At 41.8% G+C, this 23,574-nt stretch overlaps 1 protein-coding gene and 1 long non-coding RNA gene across 2 annotated transcripts in view; one reads left to right on the top strand and one right to left on the bottom strand.

Annotated features, from left to right (window-relative positions):
* The window catches only part of EFHC2 (EF-hand domain containing 2), a 60,259-nt gene extending 37,312 nt beyond the window's left edge, over positions 1-22,947 (bottom strand). The window contains exons 1-4 of the mRNA XM_027645085.1: positions 22,853-22,947; positions 13,049-13,234; positions 8,608-8,758; positions 754-977 (exon numbers count right to left, since the gene is read on the bottom strand). Of these exons, the coding sequence (XP_027500886.1) occupies positions 754-977; positions 8,608-8,758; positions 13,049-13,234; positions 22,853-22,894 (603 nt within the window). The 5' untranslated portion in view covers positions 22,895-22,947. The remainder of the gene's footprint in view (positions 1-753; positions 978-8,607; positions 8,759-13,048; positions 13,235-22,852) is intronic.
* A 12-nt stretch (positions 22,948-22,959) lies between these two features.
* LOC113947926 overlaps positions 22,960-23,574 on the top strand; it is an 8,818-nt gene continuing 8,203 nt past the window's right edge. The window contains exon 1 of the long non-coding RNA XR_003527928.1: positions 22,960-22,997. This is a non-coding gene — a long non-coding RNA (uncharacterized LOC113947926). The remainder of the gene's footprint in view (positions 22,998-23,574) is intronic.

Below are 23,574 nucleotides of genomic sequence, written 5' to 3'. Positions count from 1 at the left end.
AATCAAGAAAAACAAAACTGAAAGAAACTGTCACTATTACCTGCAGAAAACACCACTCCCACTAATATTCACAGGGGAAAAAAAGGGACCCCATATCCTGCAAGGGGGAATCCACATAGCATGTAGGAGCTCTGAGTGCAATTTTTGGAGCAGGTGTGTATGTGTGTGTATGTGTTCCCATACACTTATAAAAGAGGGAACTACCTTCAAGTAAAACCTCACAAGTTTTAAAACTGCAGGGCTCTGGGTTCTGTATGGCAGAAGAATTTGCTCTAAACATGCAAAGAGCTGTTAAAAACATGTGGGGTAGAAATGAAAGTTGGCATATGAATAGAACAAAGGAGTCTGCAGGAAGCCATGGGTGTGCTTGAACCACAATTCCAATTATGTCTTCCTTTAAACACTTTAAAAGTGTTTATTATTATTAAATTAACTCAAGCAAATCCGTAAGTAGAACATGGAATAGATACACTTTTTTTCTTCTTTTCCGTTCCATACTGAAAGGTTTATTTTATTTTTCCCTATTAATTTTGTCCTGTTTTAAAAGGTGTGTGAACACATCAGGAGAAAACTGGTTATATTTAATTATACAGTACAATGAGCCATATACCAGAATTTTTAAAAGCAAGTTTTGTCTTGGGATTTATTATTTTGAAATTACTACTTCCTATATGTTTTTAAAGAAAGAATTTATATAATGCATATTAATAATATCAAGTTTTCATTGATAAAAATGCTACTGCCTCATCTGACCTGTTGTCGCTGTGTGATGTATGGATCAGACGGACGAGTTCCAGGAGGATTTACTCTCACTCCCATCTTCTTCAGGAAATTTTTTGTATACAAGTCACAATCTACAATCTTAAATATTCTGGAATAAAAGTTTACTTCTGTGTTGATATTGAAATGAAGTACAGTATAGAACTGATCTTCATGAGGAGGTGGAAGTGGAATTCGATGCCGTCGAAGAATAGTTCCTGTGAAACAATTAGGATAAATTCATATAGTAAATATTATTTGCTCTTAGGATCCCTCCCCAGACTTGTTAATTTTCTATGCTGACAGGACCTAAACAGATAAAGCCATGAGGGACAAATAAGATTATCCTTCATTTAGCAAAAGAATTATTAGGTAAGAGAATCCTTTTATTAACAACAATACACCGATCGTCTTCTGGAACCTCAAGTTCCAGTATTTGACTGAAGTTAATACAGAAAATTGACACCTTCTGAGACAAGCAGGAAACCACTGAAGCAAATTTCCATTTGTTGATGCAAACTTAACAGGTTGGTAATTTTAAAAGTATTATGAAAAGAAATGTCTCCTTCACTTTTCGGAAAAGCAAGAGCAGTCTCCAGTACTTGTTAGTCTCGTTAATTTTTCTTTAAAAAAAAAAAAAAACACATAAAAAGTTGTGCATAAAGCACATGGTGGGGGTGTCTGGGAGGGACAAGATTTGTCTGTACACTCTGCAGGATGAGGAGAGCCACACAGAGCTAAGGTTAGAGGAAAAACTGCCCTAGCAAGGAAAAAGTGTGACCTATCAAGCATGGAGAATGTTCAAGTGAGCTTCCCCAAGGAGCACATGGGAAGTGGAGACAACAGGGCTAAGTTGGGCTGATTACTGGTTTGCAGCAAAGAATTCATCTCAAAAATACAAAGCCAGGAACTCACAACCCACAGTCTAACAGGAACATGATGCAAAAGAAAAAGAAAGATGGAGAAGAGGAGAGGAGAGAAAAGAGGGATATTTTAATTTTGCTTATAGTACACATTTAATTTTCTTATTCATAAGTCTGTAAATGAAAGGACTGTTATTCTGAGAGCATTGAATTTGGTTACATTTAATAGTAAAACAGAAGGAAACTGCTATTGGCTATTTATCAGCTGAAAACTCAAATACATTGAGGAACTGGATAATGCTTCGAAAGTATTCACTGTTGATGAGTAAGAGACTGAAACATCTCTCGTGAGCAAAGGTTGAGAGAACTGGGTCTGTTCAGTCTGGAACAGAGATGACTCAAGGGGGGGAACACTTCTCAATATTTTTAAATACCTGTTAGGAGGGAAGGCAGAAGATGGAGCCAGGCTCTTCTCCATGGTGCCCATTGACAGGATGAGAGCCAGTTAAAAGATACAGAATTCCATCTGAACCAACAAACCCACTTTTTTACAGTGAGGATGATCAAATACCAGAACAGGCTGCCAAAAAAGGTTGCAAAGTCTCCATTCTTGGAACCCAATAGGACATGGCCCTGGGCATCTGGTTCCAGTTGATTCTGCTTGGAGCAGGGGGGTGGACTAAACAATCTTAATATATCCCTTTCAACTTCGAGAATTTTGTGATACTACAAGTACTTTACAAATAACTTACGAGTACTTTAGAATCGGCTTAGAAGCTACAGCCTTAGTAGGTTAAACTAATTTTTAAGACATACATTAAAGACAGGTATGCAGCTGCAGGTATGACCAGCTATGATTTATTCCAGGTTCACAAAGAACAGGAGTTCGGCATAGCTGGGACTAAATTCTTATTTTTAACATTACAACAGAACAAAAAGGACAACAGTCAAAGTTTTACCATACCAATGCCTCAATATACTTCTGTAAAAATACCTTACAGAGAATAAAAAGATGGCCCAGTGTTCGACCTCAGGCTCTTTGTTGTGCTTCTCAACCCAGACACCTCTCTTAACACCACCTTTACAATGTGTCCACCCACTGGCAAAGACCAGACAGGAACCACCAACCTGTAATATTATAATAATCACTTGCCACATAGATTCCCAACAACTTTGAAATTACAAGAATTCTAAAAGGTGTTGTGACTTAAATACAGTAAACATGTGAAAAATTACAAAGCTAAAAATAGTTCCAACACCAACCTGCTACTACAATAATAGATTATTAGACACAATTAGCTGAAAGGTCCATCTCATTATCACTCACTACAGAGCTGGATCTCTTTCCAGTGCCCTTTAGATGTGTATCTGGTATGGTTTCCCACTGAGTCCTGTTTGATGCTTTTCCAGCACTCTTGTTTTGTTTTGGAGGTAGATGACAGTGAAGGGGGGCTTGGGGAGAGAAAGGATAAAGAAAGGCAGAGCAGGAGGGAGAAAGGTATCACTGTGTGCCTTGTTTGGTGTTTGAAGGGGATTATTCTTAAGTTAGTCCATGGAAATTTTTTATTGTTCACTTTATTTCCCCGTAGACTAATTTGTATGAAATGCCTTTCACTACCACCATTATCAGAGTTGTTTGCTAAATTTTAATTCCTACAATGAAAACAAGTCCTTAATTTTTCAGGGGAATAAAGCAACAAAGCAGATTTAGTTTTTGTTCCCATTAAAATAATTATTTAGGACCCGTTCAGCATCCTTATGTTTCACATGTACCAAATCCAACATCCTGGTTACTGACCTTTGACTGTAGAACACATTTTGTCCTCTATCTGCTTGAACATACTATACACCTATTTAAGATGCATCCTCACTAAAATATGTTAGAAAAGGTGTCATTAGCACATTTTGACATGATGCAAAACTGCATTGCATTAGCATTAACAAAACTACAAACTTTAGAATATTTTACCTAATTTTGGCCAATCCTTGCCTCACTCCTACAAAAATCAACAGATAATGTGCTAAGTCAGAACACGCAAATCCTGTTGAATGATAACTTTAGTGAAAATGTAACAGTTGACAATTTCCTAATATGAGGGGTGTTCTGAGGGTTTACTCACCTCAGATTTGGTGAACAAGCCTTCAGCTAGTTTCTCATTTCAGGGTAAAATACACAAGCCCATTTTATTCTGAGGGATAAGAATTTCTTTCCAAATGGAAAATGTCTTGCAAAGATAATATCTGTAGCAATCCTTTGCTTTCATTAGGTATCACTGTGCCTGACATACACACGTACAGGATACATTTTATATTGTTGAATTTGAAATTTAATAATGCTTTCCTTTACTGTGCTTTTGGAAAGGGAGCTGCTGATGGCATTGAGCTCCCACACCATAATTTGTAGCATATCTTCTTGTCTCTTGGGCTTCTGATTATTTGGCAACCACAGCAGCTGCTTAAGGAGACCTCCCTAGTAGTGAAGGCCTTCTGACAATGAAGCTGGGCAGCAAATTATTTGGTCTCTGCTGTTCCCCTGCCCTGCAGAAGAAATTAAGTGGTATCCAGAGCTTCCTCTCTCTCTCTGCACAACTCAAGAGTGCATTAGAGGGAGGAGTAGAATGACTAACATCTGGAGTTTGTACAGAAAGGAGGAGCAGCCACCACTACTATCCCTGCCACACAAAGAATTCACCCCAATAAACAAGGAGACTTCTTACATTCCCTTATTCATCTGTCTCAGAACACAGCAAGGTCATGATTTGGCCACCATCAAGTATGGCAAAATCACAATTATTTCAAGGCCTGGGGGGAGGCTTAAACTCAAAGATAATTGGTTATATTGGAGGAGCTGATTGTAACTTGGTTTTCCCGCTTGCACTTTTCCTCTCCGTCCAGTCGGCCTTGGGAACCCAGCCAGCAGGCAGCTCCACTCTCCTCCTCAGCTGGCTGACCTTGGGGAACCCAGCCAGCTGCTCCTCTCTGCTCTGGCTTGCAGGGCCTGGAGTGCACTGGAAGCTACAGTCAAACCCCATGGGAGCATAAATGACCTTTTGATAAGACAGTATCAGCCAGCCACAGTCCTGTTAACTGGGAATGAGATGTACAAAACACTTGCACTGCCATACCCAGCCTGGCTCTCTATGGGAGAATTTCTCTTTATATTGAAAGAATAATTATCATTCTGGCTGTGGAAGAAGCATTTGGAGTTTGTTATGTGGTTGAGTTTACTGTCCTTCTCTTCACTCTGTACTCCCTTATCTTTACTTGGGTCTTGTGCACTGTGTTTGCCCTGCTGTTTTTTCCTTAGATTCTGGTTTCTCAAGTTCAAGTCAGCCTCTGCATTCCCTTCTCTGTTTGTATAGATTTCTCCTAATGTTTCTAAAATTTTCCAGTTTCCAAAATTAAACTAAGTTTAAATTTCAGTTATTTAGTAGCAACCTTATATGTCCAAATTCAAGTCCAAGTACAGCAGCCAATTTCACAAAGCAGTTTTTAAAGACACTGAAACACAATTGTCACAGATCATTTATTTTGTCACTCTGAGATTTTGATCAAAGGTAAAAGCACGTCTTTGGGCGCTTTCTTTCTCTGAAGCAAATTTGTTTTAGTTTTGTGAATTCAAAATCGAATTTAGAAATTCTTCTAACTTTTTTTGACAGCTATTCCCTCACCAGATCTTCCTGCAGTGTGTAAGCCTCTCCCAAGTTTCTTTCTGCACAGCCACAACTAGAACAACAGTACAGTGGGAAATTACTGCATTTCTCCACCTCCACCATGCCCAGGGACACCCACTCAGAGCATCAAACTGTCATTTGTGGGTTAAGGCACAAGCACTGGTAATCCCCTGGCCTCAAGGCATTAACCAGCTAAGCTAAGATCTACCTTTGACCTACCCACCCCTCCCTATCTGCTCTCCAAAAAGGCTCCTGAGAACAGCCATTTCTGCTGCCTTTAACATCTTTCCTGCCAGGGCAAACATCCAAGTTAAGGTCACCGCCACCTTCTGCCTTCAACAGTTCAATGTCACTTTATCCATCACTGGTTTTTGCTGTTCCTCCTTTACACAACCTCTTTCCTTCCACAGTAACTCTCCAACTGTTCATGTAGACTGAGCCTATCCTGCTCCTGATGTCCCCACACTTCTTTTTTCACCCACATCCCCACACCTGTGCTCTTTTGTTCAGTGCTGTTTGCCTTTCAATAACCCAAGTTCTCCTATAGATGAACTCTCTACAAATCCCTGGAATTTTAATTAACTCCAAAGTTGTATTTCAGCAGATGTGCAATACAGTCAAGATCCTGAACTTCAGCTCAGTTCAGTTCCTCATCCTGTTACAACGTTTTCTGCATGATCATGGGTAAGATTTTCATTCCTTTGTGCTTCAGCTTACCAGCTCCACAATGCAGGCAGTTACATCTCTTGTTCTTGGGCTTACCGAGTCCCAGTCAGGATAAGGAATTTGAATAATATAAGAGAGAGAGAGAGAAACAGAGAAATAGAGACATAGATAATTATAATAAAAGAGGAAATAGGACAATTTTTGATTGAAAATGCAATAAGATTAACAGTTAGTGATTTGGGATTTTTTTTTAAGAAACACTGCTTTTGCATATATTCAACAGCAAATATTTAGTGCCTTTAATATAACAACTTTGTCATCAGTCTTCAGTTATGGAGCACGAAGTCAATGCCCAAGTGCATGTGAGTGGAAAATCCTCTGATAAGCACCACCACCACCTTTTTCACTCTACATCACATTAATCTTTGGGATAATAAGAATATTTATGTAGATGATTATGATAAAGTATAGGCCCCAGATCTATTAATCACCTGTGAATCCTAAACACACCCCAAACAGTCTTTGGGTCTTTCAATCTACAGTATCTTTTCCTTTCTAAACACAGTAAATACACAGAGCTTCCTTACCAGCCCAGATACCTGCAATAAATAAATTAAGTGTCCTTTGGAGATCCTGGAGCATTTCTTTTTAATCCATCAGTTAAATATGTTGTGTATGTATATTTATCCCACATAAAGTACTCTGACAAAGTCTTAGAGGCCTTCAAAACATCCTTGCACGGAAGACTGAAAGAATTCTTGTTCCTCTCTAATACCATTCAGTTAATTTTAGATCCAGTACCAAAGGTGACTCCAACAACAACTAACACAAAATACAATCCAGGAAAGAGGGGGAAATTGTAGCCTCCCTGTCACCACAGGAACAGGACTAGACTTTCAGGAACATCAGGGCTAAAGAGGCACAACCTCTGCACAACCCACACCACAAAGACAATGAAAATTACTCATTCAATGGAATCACCTTTGGATTTGCTTTATCCTGCTCTAATGAATCTGGCTTCCACCTTCCCTCTCAAAGGTGTCACCTCTGCCTCTCAGGTTAACTCTGCTTCCTTTGTCAACGGACATTCATTCCAAACCACAAAATCCAGAAACAGCCGCTCCCACTCCTGTGACGCACAAGTCAAGGAAAACCTAAATCCAATGATGTCTCCCACCTCATGCATTCAGGTGCAGGGAAGGGATAAGTAACTGTAACTTCCCAAGGAAAGAGCTCCAACACGCTTTTCCTCACGTCTTGGAAAAGTACTTGTCCAGGAAGGAGTAGGACGAGGTTCCTCTGATTCAAAATCAGCCCCTGCTGACAAGCCTACAAGGATTCTGGCAAGAACTACTCAACACAGGGAAAGCAGGGCCTGAAGCATTGGCTTAAAAAGAGATTCACAGGCAATTTTATCCCAGGTCTAACAGTGATGATGCACTAACACCTTTAAATATCACAGAATCACGGAATATGCTGAGTTGGAGGGGACCCATCAGGATCATTGAGTCCAATTCCTGGCCCTGCACAGCACACCCCAAGAATCACACCATGTGCCTCAGAGTGTTGTCCAAAGCTTCTTGAACTCTGTCAGGTTTGGTGCTGTGACCACTTCCCTGGGAGCCTGTTCCAGTGCTCAACTACCCTCTGAGTGAAGAACCTTTTCCTGATATCCATCCTAAACCTCCCCTGACTCAGCTTCAGGCCATTCCCTCAGGTCCTGTCACTGGTCACAAGACTGATCTTGCTCTGCAGACAGATAAATTGGTAGCATCTGCTGATCTGGGAAAAGAATGGGGTAGTGAAATGGTTAACTTATTTTTGAAAATAGCTGTGCTAAGATCCACCAGAACGTACAAAATATCTTTGGGGACTGGGAGGCGCAGTCATCCCAAGACATCCTGCTTCTTTGGATAATATCCCTTGAAAACTTTTCATTTTGGCAGTGACCCATAAACACCAAGAAGCAGCAGCTGTGTTCCCCTTCTGCAACAGGATGTTGACCGCTAGGTCACATTTTTTTAACGTAAACCAAGTCCATTAATAACCCAGTAAATCAGCTCAGTAAAAACCCTCCTCCAAAAGCCCTCAGGCTGGTCCAAGTGCAGTGATGTGACACACTGAGGCAAGGCAGCTTCTTAGCTTAGAGGCATCCAGGAAAAATTGCTGTGCCAAGGACACTTTAATCACAAAAGAACCGAGAGACAGAGGCACAAAAGATGCTCTTCTTCAACAATGGCAGAGACACTGTTGTAGCTAATGAAAAATTACAGAACTCATTGTCAGTGCCAAGATGGGAGGAGCCAGGCTCGGGAATGGAGACCTAGAACACAAATTGCTTCTGCAGAAGTGACACAACACTGACAGAGACCTACCATCCTATGATTTCAAACAACTGTATTAGAGAAAAAATTGTATGTTTGAGTATGGGAGGGGATTCAGCCTTACAAAGCCTGCCTGATGAGAAACTAAGACAATAAAAATGCTCACATCATGATCTGTAACAAGAAAAGACAATTATAGCTGTGTACTTACATGCCATTTCAGCTATAAGAACTTACATTATGTATCCTTTGGAATGGCCCAAGACTGTACTGAAGAAAAATATAAAGGAAAAAAAAAAGACTGCTATTAAAAATAGATACCTTGATCTATGCCACTATTTAGCACATGGGGTTCAGTCACTTGAATTGTATCATCTTCAGGGTAGAAGTATATTTTACAGTGTCTGATTCTGTAAAGCTCTTGATTTTTGTCAGGCACTTCTTCTTCAAAATAGGCATGAAAACACAACACCTATTAAAAAAAATAAATATAAAGCAGCAAAATCTCCAACACCTTTGCAAAATACATCAAGTAAACTTGTAGAGCTTATAAGCAACTAAATGTTTACATTTCAGGAGGTAGATTTATTTCTCTGAAATGTAAGAACAGAAATCCACATTAAATCACATAAATTTAAAATTCTTTGCTTGGCATTTTTATTATCACAACATCTAAGCAGAGATGGAACTCTAAAGTAAAGAAATAAATCAAATATAAAACTAGCAGCAGGCTGCTTGGAAAAATCTCTCCAACAAAGCATTTTTGATAACACAATGAGCTACCCAAGTACTGAAGCAAATTTTGAGACTGCTATGGTATGAATTACTGAAAAATAAAGTGCATCATGACAGCAAGTGGAAAGAGTTCTTTTTAAGCAGATCCTGAAAGCTTTCAAATGAATGGCACTGAAGACGATCAGAGAGAAACCACATTTTTCAGGAGCCATTTACAGCTGTGCAATATTGACATTTCAAAACTTACCTGGGTCTGCAATTCAGTGAGTGGGGAAAACTCAGAGAGCACAGCAACTGCTCTTCGTGGACTCTTGCAATAGCAATAATGCCAAAAATCCCACCTTCACAGGGGAGGTGCTCAGTGGTTTATACAGTGGCCTTTATTGTCTGGAAGTCTCGGCTCAAACTTGGCAAACCATTACACAACTTTTGCATTTCTTGGTATCATTTATGGTCTTTAATCAACAAGACCAATTCTGAGGGAACATGCAAGACACATTTACTGGGTAGTGCATTATCTACCAGGATGCTTGCTGTCCTAAGTATGTGCAGAAAGGCATTCCCTGAAAAAGGTTTCCATCCTGCCCCCTCCAACACATTTGGGTCAAATCAGTGCTAATTTATACTTCATTTTTCATACTGGTTATATTTAATAAATTCAATTACCTTTACTCTTGATTTATCAGACAAACTGAAGCATTGAAAAAAAGAGAACTTAGCTGTTCCCTATGTTTCAACAAACATCTATCAGACCTTTACTTGAAATGTCTGAAATCCAGTAAGGTGGCTGAGCTCCCTACAGGACAGAACACACTGGTCAATAATCTGCACTCCTTTAGCACGTGCCTTTGGGAATCTCAACGTACTTCCATGAATACTGGTGACAGACATTTTAAAACACCTAATAGGCAAAACCAACCTCCTTTCCCACATCTGCAGAGAGAGAGAGCCAGCAGCTTGCCCAGGAGCACAAGAACACCACCCTGTGTCCTACTCAAACCTCTCAACAGGCCACATTCCCTTCTCTTGGGCGGACTAGGTGTAAGATTAGAAAAACTCTCCTTCCAGAAATTATTTCAAAGGCTCAGATCCCACTGATTTTCATCATTCATCAAACAGTATGACAGACACATTTTTGGCATCAACTCTCCTGCACTATGACCCTCCACCATCAGAGAAATAAAATTCAAATTATAATCAAATGACATAACTGTTATCTGTTAAACCTGATGGCATTGTATCTTCGCACAAAAGAATCTACACACCATCAGTTGTGTTTTTTTTAATTAGTACAACATGAAAGCTTCTGAGCAACCTACAGACTAAATAGTTGAAAATAAATAAAAAATTCATTCTGTCCACATTTTTTAGCTGTGGATTTCACTGTTTTATGTATCAAACACAGAAACATCTGACATACAACAAAGCCAACACAAACTCTATCAACCTATAACATCTCCTCTTCCTTCCATTTGTCTAAACATTGGTGTAGAGTGCCATCTTAGATGACCAAGTTATCCTTCCTGGCTCCCAGGTACTATTCTGGAATGACTAGGAGCTCTGTATAAATCTCTTGAATACTCCAGGGGACTTAAGAGGTACTATGGTGGAACTGTACTGACCATCCTGGGGTTCAGCTGACAAGGATCAGAACTTCATTCCTTGCCCAGCTGCTGCTAAGCCATGCAAACATTGGAAACATGGAAAATTATGTACCCTCTTCTCCCTCTTCTGCCAATCCCACTAGAACATAGACTTTTGAACAAACACACTGTTCAAAAGCCCTCTTTCATTACTAACTGTTCTTAATTTTATCAATGATCTTTCCTGAGAATGATTGTCTCAAGAGACACCAGCCAGGCACAATGGGCTGTTTGCACAGAATTCCAAGCACAATCACACCCTTACTACAGTGGAATTATTTCTTTCTCTGAGCATTCATCTATGTCCTGGTTTATTCCATCTGAGGAGTTTGTGCAGGTTTGCATTTAAACTTTATTCTCTTCATACCCTTATCAACATGATACTGTATGACTGAAATATATGCAGCAACCAACTGCAATTTTGCAGATCAAAGCAGATGATTCAGGGAGGGTGAGGAGGGGAAGGAACAGAAAAGAAGATGACTTACTTTTCATTTTGAAGCATAGTTAGTGTTAAAAATACTCAAAATGCAACACTTCCTAACTCATGTCTCATCTGCAATACATTGTTGTGTTCAAAGTTCCCATCCCATACTTTAAGAAACTGAATGTTACCTCTGAAAACTAACAGTAACAAATATTGAATAAATTCTGTGGCACTTTGTAAAGTTGGCATAAGGCTTTTCTGGCACCTGTGGTAACCAAATTACAAACATCATTTCAAGCCCAGGAGGCCTTGTGTGTGTATTTAATTGTAGAAGAAATTAAATTTACACCTGCTTCCTATTAGGCATATGGAATTGCAAAAACTATTTCTCAGCCTACTTAATAATGAAGTTTTGTGTCTGTCCTTCCTCCAGTTACTCTGGTACTGCTGAAAGTTAGAAGCCAAATAAAAATGGCAAGAAAACAGATTACATTTCAAAAGATAAACACCTGCTCAACCCATTTCTCACTCAGTCCATTCTGCTGACCTACGAACTGCAGCACCAGAGGACAAAGCTGCATTCCAGGGTCTTTAATGGGGCAGCTAAATTAGTTGGGTAGTCAGTACCCTTTAACAGTCTGCAATTAATGCAAACACATGAGCCCTCCAGAGGCCAACTCCAAACTTGCAAACTCCTGGTCTGTACTGCCCTGTGGAGGCACAAACTGATTAGATAAGGAATGTCAAAAGGCCAGCGAGCTCCTCTCACCAGCCAAGGCCAAGGGCCTGATGCTCAGTGGCAGGTCCCTCTGCCTCCTACCTAACCTTTTTATTCCATAAATTTGGATCCAAGGCCTGCTAACTTACACATGGCCCTGAGAAGTCAATACACATCTTCTTGTTCCAAGAAGGCTGAAGTTAAGGCAAGTGTAGGACTGGCTGAAACCTTCACACCTCAACATGTTGGACCAGTTCATACCTGAGCATGCTGCTGAAACCCCTGTGAGCAATACAGGGATTCCAGAGGCAATGCCAACCAAAGGCATGTGTAGCTGCTCAAGCCTTACACCTTCTTATTGTAGTTCTGGTCTGCCAAAGATTAATGTGTAATTGTACTGCAATCACCTGCATGGCTTCTCTTTTAAAGCAAAAATTACAAGGTTAGCCATTCTTTCCAAAACTTAAAGGCAGTAATCATTTAGTAATGCAACATTTCTGTGATCTGCTGAACGATTTCTTTTTTCTGGATCATTTTCCTTCTCTGATAGCAGGCTTTTTGCTTTTAGAAATAAAATATCACTAAGTAGAACTCAATGTAAATTTAAACACGGAAAGTACCAAGTATGCTACAGAATTCCTGTCATCACAGATTACAGTTATTTGATAACTCTCTGACTTTAAAGGTGTCACTACATTCTTGCAAAATAAAATGCAAAAGTAGTCATTTTAAATTGCTGGGTCTATAATGGCCATAATCTATTACACATGAACAGCTGACACAAAAGTTAACAGGACTTTGAGTGCAAATACAATGGCATAAGTGAATCCCAAGCACATTGCATTTCACTGAGTTTAAGGGTTCCCAAGTGCCCATGCACCTCTTCTCCTGGACTGGAGTCTACCTTACATTCACTCTTACCAGGTTGCCAAATAATTCCTTTCCTGTCACCATTCTCACTAAAAAGAAATATGCTGACCACTCCCTTAGTTTTGTTACATCCTGTATAAGATACACCCCAATAGAGAAATATTTTTATATGTTGCTGGATATATGTTTACATTAATTGTCCAATATGTGAATATAATGAAAAAATACTTGCTACCCCTCTTATTGTGTATCTAGGAGCTTTTTTTACACACACAAATAATCTTCTGAAATATCTAACTGAATTTCACTTTATACTCTGTCACACTGTAGCTATTTATAAAAAAAACACAGAGATGGATTTCTACATACCTGCTTGTCAAATGCTATCCAAGCTGGAGGATTACTTCCCATCCCGTCAGGAAATTCAGTGTATTTAGGTTTCGGCCTCTGATCAAGTAATGGTTGACCTCCTATTCCAGGTTTTTCTTCAAACAGCATGGGAACATTATTGCAGTAACCCCAGCGCTGTGACTTGTGGAAATTTTCTCCCCCTATCTGTCAAAAGTTTGGGAGAAAGAGAGAAAAAATTGCCTGTGTGTTTGTCTTTAAATCCATAACAGTTAACTATCTAGGCAAGGAGGATTAATCACACGAAAGCTTCTCTATAATTATTTTTAACACAGAACCTAAAAACTTGTAACAACTGGAATGCTGCAAGGGGAGTGACATTTTTCAGTGGTCAATTTGCCAGTCTTACAGACAAAAATGGAATAATATTCCAGTAATTTGCCTAGGCTGAGAGACTGGACGATACTGACTGTTTCCCACACACATTCCTTCCCTGGGACAAGGATTGAGGCGTGTGGTAGAAAGAAGCAAGTCACTCCCAAGAACTGTTGTAAAAGGTAAAGGGGAAGAGCCTTTTCTTCAGCTCTCCAGAGGGCAAATGGAAACAGTTCAGCAGCACTCAGAGAACAGCCTGCTCTCGTTACTCACGTCAAAGATCTTATTTGCACTTGTGTCCCCGAGTGCAAAATAAATTCCTCTGCACTAGTGCATACACTTGAATTTTGGGAGGTTGGACCTGAATCAAACGACAGAGTATATATTCCATCTGGGCTTATTTCAAAACAAGGTCTCTGTAGTGATTTCTCTATATTATTACTAATTTTTCAGGCAATTAAGGATCGAGTGCTTAAAAATATAGGAACAACCAGCTGCAAAGAAACTCATCTTGCCCACTTGAATTTCTTGGCTGGGGCTGGAGCCAGTCTTCAAATAACACAGAGAAGCCTCTGGTCTCACATGAATATCACTCCTGTCTGTGAGAATGTCCTTCCTAAAGAGCTGCCTGCTTTGCTGGCCAGTTCCCTCCAACAGAGGCAGCTGTGCTGTGCTTGGGCAGCAATTCCCTAACGACCCCAGGTATCAGTCTCATAGGACAGAACAGGGAAATAGGAAAAGCCAACAGAAAGCTCCACTTCCTTCCACGAGCAGCAATCCTGCCTTGTTAGTTCCTCTCACTCTGCTATTCTTCCCTTCCTTGCCCTCTCAAATCCTCAAAATACTTTATCTGGGAAGGCAGAGAGGAGACATTGGGTAACTGCACCCTGGCACACGTAGTAAGGGGAAACAGGGAGGACCACAACTGTGCCCTCCCTCAGCATGGGACTGGGTGAACATGAGGGAAGATGAGGCTAAAGGGGGAAGAACTCATGTCATGAGTGAGCACAGCAAAGGCCCTGGTAGGGGAAAAGGCTGGACAGAAACATTTTTCACAGCAGCACCAGAGCAGGTGTGTTGGTAAAGTAGCAGAGGGACAAAACTGCCTCCTCACTACACTTGGCATCACTGATTATCACAGGTTTATATGTAAACCACTGCTCCCCAGAAAGGGGTAGACAGCTTGAAGTTACTATCATCCATCAAAAAATGGTACAAATAATCATTTTGCATTGTGGCAACACTCAGTTCTCCAAGATAACGTAACACACACTCAGCACAGCAGTTCTGGGAACAAGTGCAAGCAGTGAAGCAGCAAAACCTGAAAGTACCTGAGTAGTTATTTCATTCTGCCAATATGAGAGTCAGGAATCTGAAAGGCAGTGAACCAGCCTCATGGCACATAACATTCAGTGCTGGTCTACACAAACTGCTGCACACTGGAGGTCACAATCTGAACTGTTCCCCTGCCTCAAGGTGCTCCAAATCCAATGACACAGGATGGAGAGATGCTGACACAAACTGCTCAATCACTGCTTTAGCTTAACCTTTGCTTAAAATACTTCTGCAAGGACACTAGTATGAAAAAGAATACTTACTATTTTTACAAATTAGTATTTTTAATACCATAATAATCAAGGGCCATACCTTGCTTAGGTTAAAAGAAGCTGAGCTAGCCTTTGAAATAGTCACTGCAAAATGAGATAAGGTTCACATTCTGAGGACATTCCAAACCAGTGGTATGGAAGCACGTCCCCAAAAAAGAGGCTTAAAAGGTAAGCAGTGTTTTGAACAAAGGTGAATAAAAGGGCACATGACAAGTATCATAGTTTAAAGAATAATACAAAGGGAAAAAACAAGTACTCCTGCACCATATAACTCAAGAACAAGGGTTCTGAATAAAAGAGAAAAATCAACAAAAGGAAATGCTTGTGTACTGACTAGCAGCCCATGGTTCCCCTTAACACAGAGCATTGCTCAAGCCAGGAATTTAACCAGACTGAAAAAAGAATTGCACATTTGCAGGAATAACGCCCAAAATAAAATATTTCACATTGGCACAGTTTTTTGTGCTCTGATATATAAAATGCTATGTCTCAGTGTGCAGTGTCAGCACTGACATTCAGACATCATTCATGTGGTCACTCCACCCCTTCCTCAAGATGTGAGTACAGGTGCTCTCCTGGTACCTGAATCTGGAACAGACAGGCAGTGACAGGGGCTGGCACCTGCTTTGTAACACGTCTGCACCTGGGATGGTTTCCTCCCTCTCCTTTGTGTGCTTCTCAATTGCTCTTGCTTCTTCTATTTCTCTTTTCAATAATTTTGTTCCTCAGTAAGCTGATGAAGATTTGGGGAGAAGTCAGAAAGGAAGGGGGATTCCTGCTTTTATCAGTTCAAATGTAGAATAACTATAGCCAAGCTGAGTTTTTAAAGGGAAGTTTTTAGGCAAGAACACCTGATTTATACTGAAGGTGCTATAGAACAGATTCACTTGCTGGCACAGAAAGTATTTCATTATTTTCCCCCTCTTACCAAAGCATGAGTTAGGGAGAAAGGCACAGTTAGAAAAGCACAGTGAGGGTGAGTTTTCCTCAGTAAAGGAAAGCTTTTCATGTCCTCAAAGCTACTTCTAGAAGCATTTGCTGTTCATATGTTTCTGGGTTTCAGCGAGCTACAGTATGGTAAAGTGTTCATCAAACTTATCCAGGTTTGGTCCTGTGGCCAATTTCCAGAATTTAGGGCTAAAATCACAACATCCTTCACAATTAGATATGGAAAAACCATGGCCAAACAGCTTCAGTCCTGTTAAAAATCTTTTGTGGCTTTTTTGTAACTTTTTAAGGTTTGAGAGAAAGATTATTTTAGAATCCTAATAAAAGAATTACTTATAATCCCCTGCTCCAGAAAAACACCCAAATCCATAGGCAAAACAATCTATTCTAAAAGTCTGTACAGTTATTTCTTTTAAAAAAGCCCAAAACAATAGCAAAAATAGAAAGTTTAAGAAAAAGAGTAATTATAACTGAAGATCACAAAAGAGAAAAATGACATTTGAGAAACTTTAAGCTAATGAACTCAGACCACATCCAGCCTAAAATAGTGACAGAAAATGACTTCTAAAGGAAATCTTTTAGAAAGCATGGAAAGAGCTTGACTATGTCTACTGTGCTAATGCAGCTAAACTGAGCAGGCTGTAGATCTGCTGAACAAAGCTGGACATTTTCTGTGCAGTGAGCCTGAAAAATACTGAGGATACATTCAATAGTGACTAATGCAAAGGTCAGGGTTCTCTGACTGCAGTTACTGGCTTTGCAAACTCAGCCACTGCAGTCCTTGGGGAACACTGCCTTGTGCTCGCTAAATCCTGCTCTACAACAGTCACAGCAAACTCATCAGGGAGCTGCACATTTCAGCTGAACCAAATACACCTGGAAATGCCTGGAGTGATGGGGGAGCCCTCAGTGGCACACCCTGTCCCAAGAGCCACATGTCTTCAACCCAGTCCCCCGAGGAGTTATGGCAGAAGTCACTGGTAGCAGCTCAGTTCTCTACTCCATATCTATTTTTAATTCCCACTGTGGATGCCCTGCTCAAATCCTGTATCAGGATGAATTGTGGCACTTCTGAACTGTTCCAGGCTGCACACTGTGCTGGTCAAATTCAGATTTTAAACTCTTCTATCATCCCTGCCTTGTTGCAGAGCCCTCAGGACGTTCAGAGGTTAAGTGGCACTGTCAAAGGAGGAACACCTTACGACCCAGTAACCCTGGTGCCCCTCTAACACATTGCAGAACAAAGAACATCAACACTAACAGCTGGATGAGCACAGGAAAGATGTGGATCTGTTGGAGCCGGTCCAGAAGAAAGCCACAAAAATTATCAGAGGCATGGAGCACCTCTCCTATAAGGACAGGCTGAGACAGTTGGGGTTGTTCAGCCTGGAGAAGAGAAGGCTCCAGGGAGACCTTATTTTTGCCTTTCAATAATTAAAGGGGGATCCTGAGAAAGATGGGGACAGACTATTTAGCAGGGCCTGCTGCAATAGGACAAGGGGTTATAGTTTTAAAATAAAAGAGGGCTAATTTAGGTCAGATATGAGAAAGAAACTTTTTACAATGAGGGTGGTGAAACACTGGAACAGGTTGCTTAGAAAGGTGGTGGATTCCCCATTCCTGGAAACATTCAAGGTCAGACTGGACAAGACTGAGCAACCTGATCTTGTTGAAGATGACCCTGCTCACGGGAGAGGGTTGGACTGCATGATCTTCAAAGGTCTCTTCCAAGTAAAGGATGCAAAATGAAACCATGAGGAGCAGCTACAGGAAGATTTGGGTCTGGGAGCTGTGAACAGAGAGAGATCTGGGGGATCAAGGCTGAGGGGCAGGAGGTAGTGGAAGGAGTTCAGGAAAAGACAAAGGGACAGCAGGCAGGATTACTTATAAAGAAGATGGCAAATGTTCTGTCAAGAAAAACTAGTGTCCCTTTTTGGTGTCAGTGATAACAGAGCAGCACAAAATAAACCAGGAAACAGAGACAGCAACAGTAGCACAGATGAGGGCAGTTCCAAGCTCCTGCAATAAACAAGGAAGAAGTGGAATCACTGCTGCACCACTGAAGTTTGCAACAGAAATACCCAAAACTGGTATTTTCAAGGATGTATTTTCCCCTGAGATCTACAAACTTATTGGCTGACTCACTAGGAAATGCCATGCAGAATTGTTGCACAAAATTCTCTCTCTGAGAGGGATTTCAGACCTCAGCCAAGAAAACACACTGGTCCAATCTGACCCATGTGAATATGTGGTCCTGTCCACTGGCTGCTGACATAAGGCAAGGACATCAATCTGGAACCAGAAGGAGCAGCTGCCTTTGAGAATGGGAGGCAGACCAGGAACACTACCAAAGTTGTGTTGTAACCAGTGTCATCCCTAACATGGTCCAGGCTGAAAACACACAAACTTTTTCTCACAGTAACAGAGGAAACCTATTACATGCTGCATTTCCACTGAATGCAGAATTAAACATGGTTATCAAGGTCTATCCTGACAAACAGGCAACACACACAGAACTTGTATGCACAAAGCTGAAAATGTCATCATTGCACAATTTCAATACCAGTTGGGCTCTGCAGGCAGAAGTCACAGTACCAAGGTCTCCCCAAGACTTTTAAACATTGGCTTCAAAACCAGGTACAAAAGAAAAGAACTGAGGAATTTCCCTTTTCAAGGGGATGCAACAGGTAGAAATTTCCAAACAAGGAAAAAAAAGAAATAAATAAACTCTTGAATGCAACAGGGTGGTAAATGTTGTGTAAGTACCACACCCTGCCACTACCAGGCCAACAAGGGCATTTTTCTAAAGCATTTGCCAGGACAGAGGAGCACCAGACAGGGGCACTCCCAACACCGACTCTGACCTCCCCAGCCTCAGCAAAGAGGAAAGGAACAGGAGTTTTAAAAGAGCTGAAGGGTGTTTATTTGATGGATGGACTTAAGCGTACACAAAATACTGTAATTTTGATTTTAAAGATATTTGAAAAAATAGAGGTGGTTCCTTTCTCTCTCTTTGCAGACATTAAACATTTTAAGCTCCTGACACCTTCTGCCGTCATTCTTCTCCAGGCCATCGAACCAACGATCAAATGTGGCACTGCTTGGGCTGTGCCTGAAGCTTTTATCCCTGCTCTTCATTTAGCACAAAGGAAACATTACCTTATGTTCCCATAGGAACCACTCCATCAGTTCTAGAAGCACCTATCACCTCCCTGAGTTTCCCTCCAGTTGCACCAGCTGTGATGCCCGAGCAGCAAGATTTTGTCCCAGCTATGCGGGAATGCAGCGGCAGCATCGCTCTCCGGGATGGTGCTGAATTGGGCAGCTGTCACTTGCAGTTGAGGGAGGGAAAAATGGGAAAAAACGGGCAGAAGATGCTGCCTTTCACTGTGCCAGCACCACAGGCAGCTGAGAGCTGCCCAGCCTCACTGCCCTCACTCCCATCAGAGAGGAAGCGTCTCTGCTCCTGGGTGGAGAAGGAGTCAGCATTCCTGGTAAAGCAAGCTAGAAGTAACAATGATCACAGTGGAGGGTAATACAAAGGCCAGAGGCTCTTAGATCCAGAGAACCAAGTGCTGTGAAAAGATTTCTCACTCCCCATTTGTCACTGTCGTCCTGATGCCTCGGAGTCAGACTATGTGTCCCTCACTGCCTTAAAGCTCTGATTATTCGGAGGCAGCTCAGCCACTTTATTAAACACATCCAAGGCAGACAAAACACGGATGTGCTTCCCTTCTGCTGCCTCTCCTGGGCCTATAGATAAGGCAGGTGGAAGCATTAGGTGCAGAGACAAGAGGGTTGTACAAGTAGCTTGAATTCCACCAGTGATGGGTGGAATTAATACCCACAATTATAAACCAAGGGCTGACAGGAACAGCAATCCCCTGTCCTCTATGAATCCTTCTTCAAGGAATGCTCTGCCACTGTTTTTTCTGCGCAATAAGAGACAGGGATGGTGATGCTCAGAGTCCTAACAGGTGAAAACACTTTCTTCCTTTTCCATTTTTCTATAGCAGTGACACTTTTTTTCCCCTTTATATGCTGTTCTCAGCATCTCATTTGTGGAGCTATATGAAAGTAAAATTAAATCTAATAGCCAACAACAACTAAGTGGAGATCAGAGATGCTTTTCAATAAAGGTGAGTTATAATTATTAACTCCACTATCTCAAGGACTGATGAAAAGAGCAATCTGGAGCCCTACCAAGGGTATAACCATGGTTTTACAATGCTGTCTTGTGGCAATTGTGACAGCTTTCACACCTTCAGTTCTCATAACATACTCACTGTATGCACTTCAACAGGGGGTGTCCAACACTCTCCATAAGTAACTCTTCCCAAGCATGTAAAGTTAAATTAAATCAATTAAGTTAAATTGAAATTTGGAGACCAATAAGGTCATGGATAACACTGAGCTGCTTCCACCCAGCAGGCACCAGTGGCACACACCTATTTCAGTGTTGCTGACAGGTGTACTCGGCAACCACCTCGAGTGTTATACACACAACCAACCCTTTACAGTACAAATTCCAATGCAGCAAGAGAGACTTGAGTATTCACCACCAGGTCTGGGTTTTTTTTTTTGCTTCTAAAACAACAGCACCCAGCTTGCTCTTTCCATGGGGAATGAGTATCCTGAAAAATCCCCACTGGGCTCCTCTTGCAAGAGGTCCTGTGTTTGCACACACCTGTGCAGTGCTGACACACCGAGTGAGGCTGGGAGTCCACAAATTCCTAAGGAATTTCATGCCTCATATTGAAGGGGTACTGATGTTCGTGGTACCACTGGCGTTAAAACCTGTCTTGACAAATCACTTGCAAATTGTCCCTGAACTACATTACCACCTTCCATATACTCCCTCTTAGGGTGGTCAGACTCAGGAGCTTGCAAAACACCCCAGCATTCAGGATACAGAAATGAGGGCTCTATCATAGAATCATGTAATGGTTTGGGTTGGAAGAGACCTTAAAGATCTCCCAGTTCCATGGGGAGGGACACCTTCACACTAGACCAGGTTGCTCAGAGCCACATCCAACTCGGCCTTGAACAATTCCAGGGATGAGGCATCCACAAGTTATCTGGGCAACCTTGGCCACAACATGTTCACAGTGTGAAAACGATAGATTTCCTTCCAGATATTTTAGCATTATTAAGAAAGTCTACAGTTTAGTTTGCCTCCTGAAAGCACCAACTACAGTGCTGTGCATGAATCCTCCCTTTACTCCCTGCACTGCTTCACAGTACAGACTGTGTTCAGCAAATTTCCAGCTATCCTTGATGAACAAGTTTGAAGTAGTGATGGCAGCCTTCTCTTTTGTTTGCTAGGCTAAAAATACCATCTTATCTATTCAGCTTGCCATTGGTATTAATAGCATTGGCAACTCTGAAACACCGTGTTTGCATCCATGCAATTCCCCTGCTCTGCAAAGGCTTTGGTTTATGCAGAGGATACCTGTCTCTCCCTAGTTTGCTCTGTTAGAGATGCAAAAAGAGCTCAAACTGCCCCACAGCAGCTGCCAGATCACAGAATGGCATAATCAATTTGGCTGGAGAAGACCTCTGAGATCAAGAAGTTCAACCTTTGACCAATCACCACCTTGTCAATCAGACCATGGCACTGAGTGACACGTCCAGTCCTTCCTTAAACACCTCCAGGAACGGTGATGTCACCACTTCCCTGGGCAGCCCATTCCAATGTTTAATCACCCGTTCTGTGAAGAAATTCTTCCTAATGTCCAACCTAAGCCTTCCCTGGCCAAGCTTAAGGTTGTATCCTCTCGTCCTGTTGCTGGCTGACTGGGAGAAGAGGCCGAGTCCACCTGGCTACAACCTCCTTTCACTGAGTAGTGGAGAGTGATAAGGTCACCCTTGAGTCTCCTCCAGGTTAAACACCCCCAGCTCCCTCAGCTACTCCTCATAGGACATAGAATTTTGTTTGCTATGATAAAAACACCATCTTATCTATTCAGCCTGCCACTGGCACTAACAGTGTTGGCAGCTCTGGAACACCACCACATCAACATCCCTGGCATCACCACGCTCTGCAAAGACTTTTCCCTTTATATAGAAAGTATGTGTCTCGCCCTGTTTTGCTCTGTTAGAGATCCAACAAGAGATCCAAGTGCCCCACAGCAGCTGCCAGATCATAGAATCTATTAGGTTGGAAAAGACCCCTGAGATCATCAAGTCCAACCCATGACTGTTCACCACCAACTCAACTAGACCATGTCACTGAGTGCCAGGTCCAGCCTTTCCTTGAACACTCCAGGGACGGTGACTCCACCACCTCCATGGGCAGCCCCTTCCAATATCTAATCACCTTTTCTGTGAGGAAGTTCTTTCTGATGTCCAATCTAAACTTGCCCTGGCCCAGCTTAAGACTATGTCCTCTTGTCCTGTCGCTGGCTGACTGGGAGAAGAGGCCCCACCTGGCTACAGCCTCCGTTCAGGTAGTTGTAGAGAGTGATAAGGTCATCCCTGAGCCTCCTCTTCTCCAGGCTGAACACCCCCAGCTCCCTCAGCCGCTCCTCAACCAGCCCATGTCACTGAGTGCCACATCCAGCCTTCCCTTAAACACCTCCAAGGACGGCAACTCCACCACCTCCCTGGGCAGTCACTTCCACCGTCTAATCACCCTTTCTGTGAAGAAATTCTTCCTGATGTCCAACCTAAACCCCCCCCGGCGCTGCTTAAACACCGAAACCCTTCCGTGCCGCTGCACAGCATCCGCACCGAGCCCGGCGGCGCTCAGCGCACCCACCGGCACCTGCCGGGCCGGGACACGGGGAAAGGCCTCGCCATGGCCGGGCCGCCTCTGGCAGCGCCCCCGCGGCCGCCCCTGCGCGGGGGCCGGGCGGGGAGGCGGGGAAGGGGCCTGGCCCGGGCTGTCACTCACGTTGCGGCGGAAGGAGAAGCCGGGCAGCAGCGGCAGCGCCATGGCCGCCCCGACCCGCTAGGGCGCTGTTGCCTGGATACGGCCCGTGACGTCACGGCGGGTGTGACGTCACGGGGCGGGGAGCGGAGAGCGGGGCCTCGTCCAGGTCCGATCCGCGGGATACAGCAGGGATGGAGGGATGGAGGGATGGAGGGATGGATGGAGTGCGAGGGGAGCGGCGGGGATGGGCCCAGAACGGGAGAGGGGCTGAGTCAGGGTTAGCGACCCTTGGGGGCGAAGGAGAACTGAATACATTCTGTAACATAAAAAATATATTTTTATATATAATATATACATATATAAAATATATACTCATATATAAAATATATATCATAGATCTATCATATCTAAAATATATGTTATATATAATATATAATATATAATACATATTGTATATAATATGTAATACATATAATATATAGTATATAATATATTGTATATAATATATAATATATTATATACAATATACATCATATATAATATAATAGTTATATATTATATATTAAGTAATTTTTATTAATATATAATATCTAATATTAGTATATTAGATAGTAAATACATATTATTAAATATATATTAGATGTTATATATTATACATTTTTCGTATATATACATATATATGCATATATACACATATATGAAATATGTATTACATATTATGTATTATATTTTATAACAAATAT

The sequence above is a fragment of the Corapipo altera genome, unplaced genomic scaffold (assembly GCF_003945725.1).
Source record: "Corapipo altera isolate COAL_440 unplaced genomic scaffold, ASM394572v1 0, whole genome shotgun sequence".
NCBI lineage: Eukaryota > Metazoa > Chordata > Aves > Passeriformes > Pipridae > Corapipo > Corapipo altera.
The sequence above is the reverse complement of the archived record's forward strand: the minus strand, read 5'-3'. Positions and strand labels throughout refer to the sequence as shown.